The sequence below is a fragment of the Diabrotica undecimpunctata genome, chromosome 3 (genome assembly GCF_040954645.1).
Source record: "Diabrotica undecimpunctata isolate CICGRU chromosome 3, icDiaUnde3, whole genome shotgun sequence".
NCBI lineage: Eukaryota > Metazoa > Arthropoda > Insecta > Coleoptera > Chrysomelidae > Diabrotica > Diabrotica undecimpunctata.
Window position 1 is genome coordinate 19,233,711 of NC_092805.1, and position 18,892 is coordinate 19,252,602.

Below are 18,892 nucleotides of genomic sequence, written 5' to 3' on the forward strand. Positions count from 1 at the left end.
AGTACAAAATAAACAACAGATCGGATCGTAACATGAGACATAGCAAATGCAAGGAGAGAATATAATAAATATATTCAGATAGGAAAAACAAACAAGGAGACTACCAAAAGAGCACTACACATCGTCTTCGTTATTAATAAACGTATAGCGACATTCGACATCACATGACACTATGGATGATAATAGACATAATATGTAAGACATAAACGGAGAAAACTAGTAGAGAGAAAATTAAAATAACCCAGGACCAAATAATATTAATGAGTCAAACGAGTACACCGAGAAATACGAATGGGAATAAAGAAAGCCTGCAGTGCGTTTAAGAATACGAAAAAAATACTATGTAGTTGAAACCTAAACCTAAAATTAAAATTATGTATTATGTAGTTTACATGTTCTGCTTCCTCTGTCTTGTCGTATGATGTAGAGACTTAAACACATTCTAACTCGATGCTTAAACACTAAATAAGATATTCATGAGTAAGCTGAAGACATTTGAGATGTGGGCAGATCGTAGGAAGTTGAAACTCTCCTGGAAGGACAAAATAACTAACCAAGTTGTACTGGAATGGATAAACAAACAAAAAGAGGTCGTATTCATTATTAAAATGATAAAATTACAATACCTGGGATATATATCACGTGGAGATAAGTATCAACTGTTACAACTAATTATACAGGGAAATTTTGAAGGTAAGCACAGCATAGGAATGGGAAGAATATCTTGGTTGAGAAATCTTAGGGAAGAGCAAGAACCTCCAGGGTCAGAATTGCCACGGTGATAGACAATCTTTGTAGCGAAGATGGTACATAAAGAAAAATAAGTTAAAATTACGTTATCACGTAAATAAAAGGACATAGGAAATGAAGAAATTTTGAAGGGAGTAAATAAACATTGTGACCTGATGACATGGACTAAAATGCAACATATCTTACAAAGGACACATATTTAGACACGATAGATATAAATTTCTTTAACTGATACCTGAAAATAGAAGTCATACGTGGTTTTGCCGAAAACAAATGCCTTGATCACGTAAACAAAAAAGAATGGAGAAGGGTTGACCTACAAAATCTAATAAGAAGATCCCAAAATATGGAAGAATTAGGTATAGTTTAAATTAAAGAGACGGCTCCTAAAGAAAAAGTTTGTCTAAATAAAATATCGGTAACCAATAACGTGGCTAATTACTATTTAAATGGGAATAAGCCACAATTGAGGGTAGCGGGTAGACACTCTTTACGAGCCCGGTAAAGACAAGTCTGCTTCAGGGATGCGCCCCTGCCCACGCGAGCTCGGCTTTTTCTCCCAATCTTCTTCCGGGAGAGAAACGGATCCTAAGCCCTAAATCCTACCCACCAACCCAGACCTACCCAAATCCTTCCCTTCCCTCCTCAACCCGCACTGGATCAGCGTGAGGAGATAACTATCCAAACCTTCAAGTCAGTGTACAGGACAAAAAAGAAAAGGCCCTTAGTGCCCAGCACTTCCCAGAGACTTGATCACGGCAGCGATCAAACAACTAACGGAAGGGGGGGTGCTAAGAATACCTGGGTAAGACCCGGCTGCCACAAGATGACAATTTGGCTATGCTCCTACAATACTCGAACACTGACGGACGACAATAGATTCCCAGAAATAGAAAGTGAACTAAAGGATATAAAATGGGATATCCTTGGTATATGCGAGACCAGAAGAAAAAGTGATGAGTATATAATACTAAAAAATGGCACACATTTTATGCATAAAGGTGGCGAATACACGGGAGTGGGATTCTTGGTAAAACAAAGCCTCACACAGTGTATCGAAGAATTCAAGCCCATATCAGACAGAGTAGCATATCTCATCATCAGGACTAATAAAAGAACCACTCTGAAAGTGATCCAAGTGTACGCTCCGAGCAAAAGCCACGACGATGAAGAAGTAGAAATATTTTATGATGAAATAAGAACAGCTATAGATACAAATAAAGCAAATTACGAAATACTATTAGGAGATTTTAATGCTAAATTGGGCAAAAAAGAGGAAGATTACGAACATTTAATTGGTAACTATGGCTACGGGAAAAGAAACGATAGAGGAGAAATGCTTCTCAATTTCATGAATGAACATAACATGTACTCAATGAACTCCTTTTTCAATAAAAAACCAAGCAGAAAATGGACATGGATGAGCTCCGATAAAAAGACAAAGAATGGAATAGATTATATCTTAACGAAAAATAGAAACCTAATAGAAGACGTATCAGTATTAAATCAGTTTGACCTAGGAAGCGATCATAGACTAATAAGAACAAAACTAATAATTAACAAAAAACTAGAAAGAAAAAGAATGCATGAAAAAAGATACAAATGGACATCTGAAGAAATCAAAAATGGTGAATTTAATAAAAAGATAGCGCATGCATTAAATCAAGTTAGCATGCAGCAGATAAACTCCAATGATATTGATGATTTGAATAACCTTAATACCGAAACAGTGAATAAAAGCCTTCTGCAACTGAAAAAACAACAAATAAAAAGAAGGAAGATCTTAAATAAATCTAACAAAAGGGGAACCGACGAATATAGAGAACTTAATAGGCAGATTAGAAAAGGAATCAGACAACAAAAAAGAAAAGAAAAAAATAAGAGTATGAAATGCCTCAGACCGACACTAGGACGAAGACAGATGATATCATTAATGGGAAAAGACGAAAATGAAATCACAACTAGAGAAAACATACTGACACGAATAGAAGAATTTTACACAGAACTTTACAGAACACATCAACAAGATGATGAGATGAGACCAGCACGGAATTTAATAAAAAATGTTGGATCAGAAATAATGCCAAAAGTAACAATTTCAGAGGTAACTACAGCATTGGAAAACATGAAGAGAAATAAAGCTGCAGGAGAAGATAGTATTACCACAGATATGATATTAGAAGGAGGTAAGGAACTAATTGCAATTGTAACTAAGCTTGTGGGCAGTTGTTTACATCAGGGCAAAGTCCCTAAGAGCTGGAACAACTCTAAAGTAATCTTATTACTCAAGAAAGGTGATAGTCGAAAATTGGAAAACTACAGACCCATCAGTCTACTCTTACACCTGTTTAAAATACTCACCAAAGTCATAACTACTCGACTAACAAGGAAATTAGACGAATACCAACCATATGAACAGGCAGGTTTTAGAAAAGGCTATTCAACTTCCGATCACCTGTTAACCACAAAAATATTAATAGAAAAATGTAACGAATACAAGTTTCCAGTTTTCTTAGCATTTGTAGACTACGAAAAAGCTTTCAATACCATAGAACACTTGGCCGTAATAAACGCAATGCAAAATTGTAGAATAGACAGCAGATATATTAACTTAATAAAAGAAACTATGAACCAAGCTACAGCTACATATTACCTAAATGAAAATGAACACACGAACCCTGTACCATTAAACAGGGGAGTCAAACAGGGAGATATTTTATCACCCAAACTGTTCACCTTAGTTTTAGAGGACGTTTTTAAAAACCTAAATTGGAAATATAAGGGAATAAACATCAATGGCCGCTACCTCAGTAATCTACGATTTGCAGATGACATAATCCTGATAGCTACTGACCTACAAGAAATGCAAACCATGCTTTTAGAACTACATATCGAATCTTCTAAAATAGGACTGAAAATGAATTTAAACAAAACAAAAGTTATGCACTCCGAAGACACCGTGACAATAATAAACGATAAAGTTATAGAAAAAGTTGAAGAATATATATACTTAGGACAAAAAATAATACTAAATAGGGAAATTCAAACTGAAGAAATAAAAAGAAGAAGAAAGTTAGCTTGGGCAGCATTTGGTAAACTGAACTATATACTCAGAAATCAACAAATTTAATTACATCTTAGATCTAAAGTTTTTGATGCATGCATTATTCCGATATTAACTTATGCGGCACAAACATGGACAATCACAAAAAAGAATATGAATATATTTAAAGTCACTCAACACGCGATGGAAAGAGCAATGCTAGGTATATCACTTAAGGACAAGAAAACAAACACATGGATAAGACAAAAAACCAAAGTCACCGATGTGGTGCAAAAATCATTAAAGTTGAAATGGGAATACGCTGGACATGTAGCTAGGAAGCTAGGAGCGATCTAAACAAATGGCACAGATCAATTTTAACCTGGAGACCATACCAACACAAAAGACCCAGAGGCAGACCTCCTATGAGATGGACAGATGATCTGAAAAGGACTGCCGGGAAAAATTGGCTAAGCCACAATTAAAGGTTAAAGTTTCAATTTCCACTTCGGAAATCGTTCTCAAAACTTCCGAAGTGGAAAATAAAACGTCAATAAACTTACTTTAACCTTTAATTGTGGCTTATTCCCATTTAAATAGTAATTAGTTTAACATGTCACAAGAAAATAGCTTCAGAACAATAATAACGTGGCTATTTTGCCAATGGGTATATTATCTAATCAAATATTTTAGTTTTATGTCGAAAACGTTTTTCAGAAATGTTGCACCAGTTTTTAATGTTAATATTATGTCTTCAAAAATGATTTAAGGTAAAAATTTTTTAAAATAACTATTAAAAACGGTCAAGGTGTGCCCGAAATAGACTAACTGTAAATATGGCTATTTTGTCAAGTTAAGAAATTCTGCAGAGCACTGGCAATACATTTCAAGGTTACTTATGTTTTTGTTTCAGGAGATAGATCTTAATGATGATATAACCAAAAATAATGACAATAAAATTTACATAACTTGTTAAAATTTAAAAAAATTTAAATTTAAATAAATAATAACACAACTTTTAATAGTAAGAGGAGTAAGTAGAGTAAATACAACTGGCAACCAATTTGGACTGACGATCAATAGAAAGAAAACTAAATTTATGGTGATCAGTAAAAAGAACATTCAACATATCGACCTGAATAATGAAGCCGAACATATTGAAAGAGTACACCGATTTAAATATCTGGGATATACAGTAAATGATAAGTGGGACCCAGACGTAGAGATTAAGATCCGAATTGAAATAGCAAGATCCAAATTCATCAAAATGAGAAAGCTCTTAAGCAACCGCCACCTAAGCGTTAACCTCCGATGGCGCGCATCAAAATGCTACGTACTCTCTACGCTACTTTACGGAGTTGAAGGGTGGACGTTAACAGCAGCAACTATAAAGAAGTTAGCGGCTCTAGAAATGTGGCTGTATCGACGCATACTGAGAATACCTTGGACAGAGTGACCAACACAGAGGTATTAAGACGAATGGGTAAAGAGGTGGAATTGTTAACAACTGTTAAAAGGAGGAAAGCGTCATACCTGGGCCATGTGTTCCGTAATGATAAGTACAGTCTGCTACAGCTTATCGTGGAAGGCAAGATTGAAGGTAGAAGAGGTTTGGGCAGAAAGAAGAAATCCTTGCTGAGAAACTTGAAAGAATGGTTTCAAATACCAGAAGCTGCGAACATAATACATGCGGCACAAAACAGAGAAACCTATCGTTTGGTGGTCGCCAACCTTCGGTAGAAGACGGCACATAAAGAAGAAGAATAACAACTAAATAAAGTTAAATATTGTGTATATATTAGACCAGAGCGGATATATTTTGAGGTGGATGTGAGTGGTAGCATTCGGATTTTTGCAGAAATAGTTAGGTGATAACTTTAGTAATAATAATTGACTTATCCTTCCTTTCAAATAGGTTGGGAGCATTAATAAAAAGATTAAAATATTTAAAAATTACTAAAAACATCGATTTTTTTTTTACTTTCCTTGCTTAAAACTTTAAACCAATTCATTTTGGAGCAACGTTGCGAGCAAATAAAATAGCGACAATTAAATTTTTTATAAGACACGGCTGGTTAATGATGGTTTAATTTATAACCATTGCTGCAAAATAGCAATATATACAAAAAAGGGGGAAACAAGCCTTTTCTTATTTAATATTTTTCAACCACTTATATTGCACTTAAGAACCTCATAATTCGTCTGGAAAATCTTTATAACATAATAAAATAGCGCACCAAACTTCAATAAAATCGATTTAATAGATTTCGCATAAAAATTTTGTAATCTAAATTTAAAAAAAAAAATATTTAAAATAAAAATTGTAGCTGAGATAGCTTTGAACAAAAATGTTTATTAGCACTTCTTGTGTAAAATAAACCGTTCTCTCAAAAATCTCGGTTAAAGCGACGCGGCTACGCGTGCGAAATCAATTTTAAATCAAATTTGTATCAATTCGACGGTAAAAATTGGATATCTTTTGATCGACAAAAATTAAAAAGTGTTTCAATGGTGAAGAGTGCAGCTTTCTTATACGATTTTTGTGTTTTGTCACAATTAAAGTTAGTTTCTATAAACGTTCAAGATTTTTGCCATTTTTTGCGATTTTCGTGAGATCATTAAACACTTTTCCATTAACCAATCACTATGAAATTTTTATTGTTAAAACTAAGTATTTTTCCTGAGATTGCTAAACAAACTGCTTGAACAACAGCAGTTTCCAACACTATTAAGGTACGCTAAGGTTGTCCTTATCCCGAAAGGAAGAGGTCAAGAGGAAGGTGTGAGATTTCAACCAATTTGCCTTCTTAGTTAGGTAGCTAAATTATACGAACAGTTTGTGAAAGACCGTCTTGAGCGAGAGCTGGAAAAAATTATGTCCAGACTAGAGAATTGGGCGTTAGTGAGTACCTGGTTAACGTAATTGATAGATATTTTACTGACTTGTAAGTGCTTACCAATAGTGCTTGCCAATAAGTGCTATTATGGCTTGAGGAAAAATATGGCCCCAAAACTACCCAGAAAAATTAAAGTTTGAGTTATATAGAAGTTTTGGGGAACATGAAGTTGTAAATTGTATTCAATTAGCACGCCTTCGATATATAGGACGTGTATTTAAGCGAGATAAAGATGCAACAATCAAAAAAATTTTCGACCGAAGAGGACTAGTGGGAAGACGAGCCAGAGGAAGACCAAAACTTAAGTATCAAGATAACATAGAGGATGATGTTATAAAATCCATCGGAGTTAAAGCATGGAGAAGAGTTGACAGAGACAGGGGCGAATGGAAGATTGTTCTGAAGAAGGCTTTGGCTCATAACGAGCTGTAATGCCACTGATGATGATGATCTCGGAGTCTGCTTGTCGGAAGGACTGATGTTCTGATGTTCGGAGTACACATCTAAAAGGCGGTAGAGAAGGCGATTTGAAATCTGGAACATCTGGAATGCCAAACATTGGAGGCCCAGGTAGCACCAAAAGAAGGCTGTTAAATGGAGTGTTCCATTCGGTGGTAACCTACGCTGCCTCCGTGTGATGTAGCGCATTGAGCAACTGCAAAATACGCCAAGCCGATGGAGACTCCGCAAAGGCAAATGCTCCTCAGGGTAGGTATCTAGAGCATACAGGACGGTTTCAAATGAGGCTCTGTATGTCATTGGAGCGGTGATACCGATCGTTTTGTTGTGCAAAGAGCGAGCGCGGGTGTATGCGAGGAGGATGGATAGAAATATAGGTGAGGCTGAGAGAAAAAACGATAGTGGAGTGGCAGAGAGAACGGGCGAGTGATAGCGGAAAGGCAAGGTGGCCGAAGAAACTTATTCCCGATCTGAGGCCGTGGTGGGAATGTAAGTTCAGGAAACTAGACTACTTCGTGACGCAGTTTCTGATCGGACATGATAGTTTTGGCACCTTCATAAATAGAATAGGCAAATCTGCCTCGGTAAACTGTACTTTTTGTGGGATACCGGACGCTTCCTACCACATTTTTAACTGCCTGAGATGGGTAGACTTCGGATACCATTGTCAATAATAATAGGTCAATTATTATTACTGAACTTATTACCTAACTATTTCTGCAAATGTCATTCTGTCATTTTTTCACAAATTCACCCTGGTCTATAGCAATCAATGGTGGCTAAGCCGCAATTGATTGTAGCATTTCGATTCCTGGAGTGAAAATGCATGTATCGTATACACTTTCAAAATCCTCCAATCAACATGCTTATTTGATGCGCAGCAAAATTACCGGAAATATTTTAGAAGAAGTAAACTCGACCTTTTACCTTCCGTACCACTATCACATAGACGAGTACCCGCATGTTTCAAGTCTTTTTCTTAAAATACTTTCTCTGTCTACTTTCTGATCGACGGGAAAAATGTCTAAAGTCTTGATGAATTGAGTGTTTTATGCGTTAAATGAATTATTTGTTGCGTATCTCCATGAATAATTGACAGAATGTAAAGAAGATAAGATACTATATCTATTTTATATGTAGATAAGATATTATATCTATAGATAAAATACTTACCACTAACTTTATCCAGCACTGTTTGGTATCTATCAGCTACAATTTTTACCATGTCAGTCATATCCTACAACAAAATGACATATAAATACATACAATTAAATAAAAGCCCATAATTAACAGCTGCTTGTATTTATCCGTTAAAATAATCTAACCGGAATGCCTAATTCCTATAATTAAAGTCTTATGGATTGGTCTCAATCTCGAAGGTATAATTTTGTGGTATTAATCGATTATTTGTAGTAACTTGTCTTTACTTAATGCATTTGCAAGCAATTATACAATTTGTATTAGTATTTGTTGAAATTAAATCTCTTTTAATTGATCTATATCTTAATCTGAATATAAAAGCTTATAAACTGTGTTAGAATTTTAAAGTGACGCAGTGAGGTCTAAAGCCGGCCAGTCACGATACTGCGATGTCGTTCAAGTTTTATCGAATTTGACTAATTTACAATCATTTTGATCGTCTGTGACCGTGTATCCAACAAAATCGTTACAATTTTACCACAGAGAAACTGGTTTCTATGATACAGTACTGCAGAATTGATATCATCGACGATTTTGTCGAACGACACCGCAGTATCGTGAGTGGCCGGCTTAAAAGTTGTTTACATACAGAATGGGCTATTAAAAACAATATATCCTGAAGATTTGCTAAAAATGCTGAAACAGGATAATTTTTTTCCAAAAGGGCATACATTTTAACAGACCGGTGGTCAACACCGGCAAACACGTGGTGCAATGTCAGCGCGTATAAATTCTTTTATACAACTGAAAAAAACCAACAACTGATAGGTCGCCAAGATGTTGCGATGTTACAACGAGGTTACGTTGTTATGGAGTACCGTCCAGAGTTACGTAACGATATTACGATACGGAGTTTTATTTTATGTCTGTATCCACCTTTTAGAAGAAAAAATCCCATTATGGAATTTATCATATACCCGTAACAATGCAAGAAACTATGGAGGTGATTATGATATCGAAGACTAGAAAAGCAACTGGAACAGACTAAATAAGTATGGCATTTTTAAAGGTTCTTGTTATACAGGAATTACGAAAATGTTGCAAATGGAAAATACCAACAACTTATGGATCGCTAAGATGTTACGATGTTACGATGTTACGATGAGGTTACGTTGTTGTGGAGTAACGTCCAGAGTTACGCGACGATATTACGATACGGAATTTTATTTCATATAACTATGTAGCCACCTTTTAGAAGAACAAACCCCATATGGAACTTACCATATACTCGTAATAATGCAAGAAACTATGGAGGCGATTATAATATCAAAGACTAGAAAGGTAACCGGAATAGACTAAATAAATATGGCATTTCTAAGAGTTCTTGTTATACAAGAATTACGTAAATGTTGACATGACAACCCTGCAACATCCGGAAGTTAAAAAGCAAGTGGGGGAATATATTAACAACCAAGTTAAACAACTAAAAGAAGAAAATAACATCCAACGAGAAATCAATCAATTCGAAGAAATAATTAAGAAAACTAAACAAGATCTGCTAAAACCAAACAAAGAAACAAAGAAGAAATCTTGGATGACTCCAGAAATCCTTCACTTAATGGAACGCAGAAGGTTAATTAAAGGAAATAAAGATGAATATAAAAAAATGCAGGCTTACATCAAAAGAAAAATAAGAGAAGCTAAAGAAAAAGAAGCTGTAGAGAAATGTAAAGAAATAGAAAGACTACAAGCCAAGCATGACAATTTTAATGTATACAAAAAGGTAAATGAAATAACGGGTACTTTTAAAAAGCGAACACAAATGAAACTCATACACACCAATGGAAAATTAATCATTGACACCCAAGAGATGAAAGACAAATGGAGAATATATTTGGAGACACTTTTTCAAGATCAAAGAACGGATTATAGGCATCCATTTTCAGAGAGGATGACGGGACCGGACATACTTAAATCCGAGATAGAAGAAGCAATAAAATGGATGAAAAGCAGGAAAGCTGTAGGGCGTAGGGCCTGATAATATCGAAGCTGAATTTTCAAAACTCTTGGAGGAAGAAGGAATAAATTGGATCACGGCTGTCTTCAATAAAATATACTTACAATACAGGAATCATCCCTGATAAATGGCTAGAATCAGAATTCATAGCGATACCTAAAAAACAGGGGGCTAAAAAGTGCGAAGAATATCGAACAATCAGCCTAATGAGCCACATGTTGAAACTGTTTCTTAGAGTCATCCATGGAAGAATTTATAAGAAGTGCGAGGAACAAATATCGGACAGACAGTTCGGCTTCATTAACGCAGTGGGTACCGGAGAGGCACTTTTTCGGAGTACAGGTACTGATTCAAAGATGCAGGGAAGTTAACTGCGACGTATACGCGTGCTTGATCGACTATGAAAAGGCATTTGACAGAGTTCAACATCAAAAGATGATAAACATTTTAAAAGAAGCAGACCTGGATGACAAAGACCTCAGAATAATTTCAGAACTATACTGGAATCAGACCGCATACATGAAAATTAACGGAGAAGAAACAGATCACATAAAAATACTACGTGGAGTTGTGGACAGGGATGTATCCTATCGCCGTTGATATTTACTATGTACTCAGAGAAAATTTTTAACGAGGCTCTTTACGGAATAGACGAGGACATCCTTCTAAATGGTGAAAGAGTAAACAATGTTAGATATGCCGACGACACCATGGTGATAGCAGATAGTTTAGAGGGACTTCAGAGGCTAATGGACAGAATAAACGAGTACAGTCAACAGTACGGACTAAACATTAATACCCACAAAACGAAACAAATGATTATCAGCAAGGAGAATATAAATGGGGCTCATCTATACATTAATGGGACGCAGATAGAGCGAGTAAAACAGTATTGCTACCTGGGAACTATTATAAACGAACAGTGGAGCAATGTACAGGAAATAAAGTGCCGCATAGGAAAGGCAAGAACGGTCTTTAACAAAATGAGCGCCATCTTCAAAAGTCACAACATATCCCTAGATACAAAAATGAGACATTTGAGATGCTATGTTTTCTCTGTGTTGTACGGGGCGGAGGCATGGACGCTTACAGACACCACTATTAAAAAACTTGAAGCATTTGAGATGTGGCTTTATAGAAGAATGCTGAGAATATCATGGACAGCAAGGATCACGAACAAGGAAGTTCTAAGAAAAAATGAAGAAGGAACCAGGGATTGTGTTTACGATCAAACGCATAAAATTGCAATATCTGGGACACGTTATGAGAAATCAGCACCGTTACTCCCTTCTGCAGTCTATATTGCAAGGTAAAGTCAAAGGTAAGCGAGGACCCGGTAGAAGGAGAATATCATGGCTGCGGAATTTAAGAACATTGTTTAAGAAAACCTCAACGGAGCTGTTTCGAGCCGCAGCGAGCAAGGTCATTATTGCCAATATGATTTCCAACATCCGAAACAGATAGGAACCAGAAGAAGAAGAAGAAGAACAATATCAATAATAACTGGTAAAATTTTAGTTTATAACAAAAAATAAATATAACTATTAATATTACAGAAATATTAAGAATAAATAATATATAGTGTATGTATTCGTTTGAATGCAAAGAAGTTTTGTTTTGTAGAATTTAAGTCTTATGAAACATCACGTCTCAAATGTACGATATAATAAATATATAAACATTTGAATTTTACTACTGAGTCCAGGCGTACCCAGAGACAATACAAAGGTTAAGGCGTTCCATATTTAAAACTCATTCTGTACATTTATATATTATAACTAATATAGCACCACCAATATTACTTAGCTGGTTCCGTTTACTGATGGACATAATATCTTACTGAATTTTTTCTATTTTTTATTTTATTTTATGTTTACTGTTACCAGTTTATTATTATTCATATTATATCACATTATGATAATTGTTTTTTAGAGTATACTCTCAAAGTCAAAAAGCATCTAAATCTTTTAACACCCGCAGGGAAAAAAGAATACTAGAACTAATTTCCATTTTGTGTTAAATTATTGACTTTTAATATATTTATAAAAGTAAGCAGTTATATTTTAGTATCTGAGAGGAACCACAATGCAGAAGAATTTGATTGCAATAATCGTGTACTGCTCCGGCTACTTGTTGGGTAACTAATTGACCTACTTTTACACAAATGAATAGTAGTAGTAAATGTGGTATCATGGCTTCGGAAGTAGAGATTTTTTATATTGGTAATCGATTGAAATAAAATCAATTGGGTTAGTATGGGCGGGGCGATACGAAAGCTTAAACAACAGAATGCATATTATATTTATAACTACACAACTAAAAAAATAATAAAAATACTCTCATGGTAAAAATATTCCACATTTTTCGTCTTGAAAATTCTTATTTAGGGATTTAAATATTATTAACAATATATGGAATTTATACGTGTGTGTTTAATCTGTTTTTGAACTTGTGTGGTTATTATCGCCACTTGGTATTACAAAGATTTTTTTTGCATTTTTAAATACATATATAAATTTAATCGCTTATTGTATAAAGGAAATAAGTCCACATCAGTACGAATTTAAAGTGAGATATACATTTTGTTAAACCAAAGTCGACGACGAGGATCAATGAGTCTATAAGAGAAATTTGTATCTCTCACCATACACGAAATATCTTCTTCTTCCTTTGCCCTATCCGTTTCGGACGTTGGCTATTAACAAGGCTATTTTGACTTTGTTTACGGCACCTATGAACAGTTCGGTCGATGTTAGTCCGAACCATTGTCGCAGGTTATGCATCCTTGAGTGTCGTCTTCTTCCCGGTCCCCTCCTACTGTCGATTCTTCCTTGGACTATTGACTTTAGCAGCAGGTACTTAGGATGGCTCATGACATGTCCGAAGTACTCAAGCTTCCGTTTCTTTACGGTGAAGATTATTTCTTTGCTTTTGCCTATTCTCTGCATTACTTCCACGTTAGTGACGTCGTCTGTCCAGGATATCCGAAGAATACGGCGATATATCCACAGCTCAAAGGATTCTAGTTTCTTCAGGGTGGCTTGCGTTGTGGTCCATGCCTCTGCTCCATAGAACAAGACCGGGAAGACATAACACTTGACCAGTTTTAATTTTAGTTCCATTGAGATTTTGCTTGTGAATCACTTTTCATATTGTTGAACGCGTTTCGCGCTTTTTCAATTCGTGATCTTATTTCTGTTGACTGGTCCCATTTTGTGTTGACTGTGGTTCCAAGGTATGTGTATGTCTCCACTTGTTCTATTTTTCGGTTGTTTAATGTCAATTGCATCGGAGGTTGTTGTGTTCTGCTGATGAGCGTGCATTTAGTTTTGGTTGTATTGAGTTCTAAACCATATTCTTGACTTGCTGTGTGTATGCTTTGCATGAGTCTTTGAAGCTCGTTGCAGTCATTTGCGATAATAACTGTGTCGTCAGCATATCTAATATTATTGATTACCTCTCCGTTTACTTTGATACCCTCTGAAGTGCTTCTCTGAAGATTTGTTCAGAGTATATATTGAACAGGAGCGGCGAGAGGACGCATCCCTGTCGTACACCCTTTTTAATATCTATCTTCCCACTGTGTAAGCTGCCCATCTTTATCTCAGCACTTTGGTTCCAATAGAGACTGGTTATTATGCGCAGATCCTTGCCATCAATATGCATCTTCCTGAGCATTTCCATGAGTTTATCATGTTTGACCTTGTCAAACGCCTTGGAGAAGTCGATGAAGCACAAGTGGACGTCCTTGTGCATGTCTTTGCATCTTTGAATTAAAACTTGCAGAATGAAGATCGCCTCTCTTGTGCGCAATGCGCTTCGGAATCCGAACTGTGACTCCGATATATTTGCTTCGCATTTGTTATATATTCTATTGTGTATGATTTTGGTGAAAACTTTGGTAATGTGATTTATCAAGCTTATTAAGCGGTGTTGATCACAGTGTTTTGCACTTGATGTTTTAGGTATGGCTACAAAGGTCGATCGAAGCCATTCCTCCGGAATCTCCCCTTTGTCGTAAAAGGTGTTAAAAAGGCCTGTCAGAAAATCGAGGAAGTGATCATCCGTTTCGCATAGGAGTTTTATGATCTCGCCCTGTATGTTGTCGGGACCTGGTGTTTTGTCGTTTTTAGCGATGAAATGGCTTTTTCCACTTCAGACTTTAGTATTTCGGGTCCAGTCATGTCGTCATCTTGGTCCACTGTCGCTCTGCGTTTATCGTTAAAAAGCCGTTCTACGTAATCTTTCCATGTGTCAATGAGCTTCAAGTCGTCTGATATAAGGTTACCGTCTGCGTCTATTAGTGTCGGGTGTTGATTATTGGTTTTCTTTTTAGTTGTTAATTCTTTGATCTTTTTGTGCATGTTGTGGTAGTCATATCTTCTGTCGCACTCTTCGATTTCATCGCATTTCTCCGTCAGCCAGCGTTCCTTCGCTTCCTTTATCTTTGTCTTTATATTGTGACTTGTTTCTTGATACTTCACTTGATTTTTGCATTTGTGTTGTCTTTTTTCTTCCATCATATCAAGGATTTCATCCGTCATCCATTCTTTCTTCTTTACGCGCTCCTGTAACAGAAGTGTCTTGTTTGTCATTTCAGCAGCTCTTTTTATTTCTTCCCATTTAGCAACTGCGTCTTGTGCGGGTTCACTCAAGTTTCCAATGTTTCTTCTTAAGGATTCCTGTACTTGTTGTTTAATGTTGGGATCCTTTAATTTCCTAATGTTTATCTTGATTTTGTTAGGCTTCCCTTCTATACGTTTTAGTTTGATATACACGAAATATCTCACGATAAAATTATTGTTGGGCGTATAAAGGAAACTAGTCCGGGACTGATTACCTTTATACAATAATTCTTGTGGCGCCACCATCGTTTCTGTCATTTTGTCTACAGAGTCGTTTATTTTATTATTTCGGTTAGCTCTAACACGTGTGTGCATTGGTATTGATTCCTCTTTAATTTGACGAAACTTTTTAAATATGAGTACTACTTGAAATATTTGAATGAAAATTTTGGATACAGGTTTGGTAGACCGCAGGTGGACGTATGCCTGACATGCGAGGAACTAGGAGTCAAATTAAAATCATCGGTACTAAATGATAGCGCAAAACGAGTAGCAGCTGAAGAATTACTTGTGCATTATAGGAGGAAGTTAAGTTTTACAAAAAAATTAAATATGCAAAAGAGATGTTTAATAAAAACGATAATGTAGCAGCTATCGTTTCTGATTTTATGCAAAATTTGGCATTACCATTTATGTCAGTGAATGATGTTTTACCTACGAAAAGTATGGCAATACGTTTTTGGGATACATGACATAAAAACAAATGCTCAACATTTTATACGTACCATGAGGGCACTGCCAAATGCAGATCGAAGGAGGATTATATAAAACAAATCCCAGAAACTATTACTGAATTACACGTATTTAGTGATGCTTGTGGGGGCAAAAATAGAAATCATCCCTTGTTCGATTTTTCTTAAATCTTATCATGAATGAAAGATTTAAAATAATTCATCAATTCATCAGAGAAAACCCAGATCGGCAAAATTTGTGAAAACGAGTGGCAAGAATACTACGTAGAACTACTTACAGAAAACCGTCCCCAATTTCAGGAAGAGAATATAGAACATGCAGGAAATGGGGCATACGACCAGATAGAAATAAGCCTGGCAGAAGTTAAGAGAGCAATCAAGACATTGAAGAACAAAAAAGCCAAAGGACCCGGAGGAATACCAAACGAACTAATTAAAAACAGAACGGAAAAGTTATTCCGCATGCTACATAGAATGTTCGAAAGAGGACTAAATGGAGAAGAAATACCTGCGGAATGGACACAAGCATACATCACATCCATACATAAGAAAGGAAACAGGAAAAAATGTGAAAACTATAGAGGAATTAGTATAATATCGTCGGTAGGTAGACTTTACGGGAAAATTATTAAAGAAAAACTAGAAACTGAAATAATAGGAAAAATTGGAGAAGACCAAGCAGGGTTCACAGTAGGAAAATCATGCCTAGATCATACGTACACATTAGAACAACTGATAGAGAAGAAAATGGCAAAAGGTAGACCGGTCCATCTGGCCTTTGTTGATCTAAAGAAAGCATATGACTCAATACCTAGAGTCAAATTATGGGAAGCAATGAATGATCTCGGAATCCGACAAACACTAATAAAAGCAGTTAAAGCGCTATACAAAGAAAACAAAGTAGCTATTAAATGTGGAAATAAAGCCTACAATCCATTTAAGACGACAAAAGGACTTCTACAAGGCTGTGCTACGTCCCCTACTCTGTTTAAAATATTCTTGGAAAAGACACTCGAACCATGGAGGAGAAAGTGCGAAGGAATGGGCATACCAGTAAGAGACGAATACCTATACACCTTAAGTTTTGCCGACGATCAAGTAGTCATCGCACAAGATGAAGAAGATCTCAGCTTTATGCTCAGAAAACTAGAAGAAGATTATAAAAACAACGGAATGGAAATAAACTTAGAGAAAACCGAATACCTAACAACAGAAAACAAGGATATGAGAAACCTAGAGATAGACGAGGGAAGACAAATAAATGGAACAGATAAATTCAAGTATTTAGGAACCATAATATCGAACCAGGGAACAACAGAAGAAGATATAAATAACAGACTGAGACAAACAAGAAACTGTATAAGACAACTAAACTCAGTGTTGTGGGATAAGAACATTACGATAAAGACAAAAAAGAGAATATATAATACCCTGACAAGAAGTATCCTGACATATGGATCCGAAAACTGGACAATAAACAAGAGAAATAGAGGTAGAATAAGAGCAGTAGAAATGGAGTTCCTGAGGAGAAGCTGTAGACTTACAAAAAGAGACAGAATTGAAAACGCAGAGATTAAGCGGAGAATGGGAGTGCAATCAGACATAATCGACTATATAGAGGAGAAGAGACTATCCTGGTACGGCCACGTCAGAAGAGCGGACAGAGGACGCTGGATAAATAAAATCACAGAATGGAGCCCGATTGGAAGAAGAAAGAGAGGAAGACCCCGAAGGTCATTCAGAGATGAAATCGACGAGGCTATGGAGAAAAGAACCCTGCGAGATGGAGACTGGAATGACAGGGAAAATTGGAGAAAACGGTTGAGTGAAGGAAGACAGTGAAAACTGTGAAAATCCTTAGTAGTAGTAGTAGTGGGCATTCATTTCTATCTTCTGACAGATATTTTGGACTTATAAAATAAAAAGGCTTACGAAGGAAAAGTGCCAATCAAAGCCAAAAAACTGGGTGATCTTATGAAAGTCGTGACTTACATTCCCGAAGAAAATAAAGAATTTTTTGAGCAATTTAAGGACTGACCAACAACCAATGAAGGATATGATAGTGATTAGTTTCTTAAGTTCTTAGTCTTAATATGTACTTTAGGTCTTGTTTGTAAAAATAAACGTATTTTTATAAATGAATTAATAATTATTACCTGTAGAGCAGCACATTATTTCGTCTTTTATTTATTGATTTTATGAAGGAAACAAGTCTTACTTACCCTATATATAAGTAACTTACCCTATATTCGATATAAAGAAAACTAGCAATATCAATCATTTTTTTAAATTTTGACAATCAATAAAAAAATATGGAGCTAACAGCTCATTGTTTTTGTGCTTCTATCTAATTATAGATGGAGTTTTACCTGTTACCATTTTCATAGAAAATTTATATTAACTTTGTAAACACCCCCTATAATATACTATGGTTTTGTACATTCTTACGACAAATGAAAAAATGGAAAAGAAAAGTATTTTAGGAGTGTCTAAAATTTTTTTAATTCCTAACTCAGCTCTTTCGACTTCTAAGCCATCCTCAGTTTATAAAGTACAACTACTAAAGAGGGATTCATTAATGCAAAAATAAAAAAATTTCTTTGAACAGTTAAAAAACTTAGAAAGTAGTTCGACAAAAAAGAAACATCTAAAAGACGTTAGACTCCATAAAAAACTATAACCATGCGAAGTAAAGCTAAAAATCAAAATAAAAAGTCTAAAGTGACTAATATCATTGAAACAATTGACAGACTAAAATGGAGGCAGTCAGGAAATAGCGAGAATGATAGATTGTCTATATACAAAGAGGGTATTAGAATGGAAACCATGTGAAAACGAAGGAAGTATCATTAAGCTACTAACAGGAGGGGTTGACGACTTAAAAGAAAATTAATAAAAATATAATGAGAGCGGCACATGGCAAATCGGGTTAGAAATAAGAGTTCAGCAATGAACTTTTAAGGCTAAACAATTATGATGAATTACTAAAACCACTGGATTACCGTGATTATTGTATTTAAATAATAAAAACATAATAGTAGTTCATTGTAATCTACCCACTATAACAATATATTACACTCTGGTTTTGCTGTAAATCTACGCTGTAAACTAGAATAAAATATAGTTTTAAAAAGGATTTATTTATTATATTTCATATTGAAAATACAATGTTTCTGTATATTTTTTGTTTTAGACAATTAACAGCTTATTGCGAGATGTTTGCCAACATCTGGTGTCCGGTATTTGAGTTTTGATGTTGCAATTATTAT

General features: G+C 35.5%; 1 protein-coding gene across 2 annotated transcripts in view; it reads right to left on the reverse strand.

Annotated features, from left to right (window-relative positions):
• LOC140436516 (very long chain fatty acid elongase AAEL008004) overlaps nucleotides 1-18,892 on the reverse strand; it is a 134,723-nt gene that overhangs the window by 69,960 nt on the left and 45,871 nt on the right. For both annotated transcript variants that reach the window (XM_072525401.1, XM_072525400.1), the window contains exon 2: nucleotides 8,323-8,386. In XM_072525401.1, coding sequence (XP_072381502.1) covers nucleotides 8,323-8,386 — 64 coding nt within the window. The remainder of the gene's footprint in view (nucleotides 1-8,322; nucleotides 8,387-18,892) is intronic.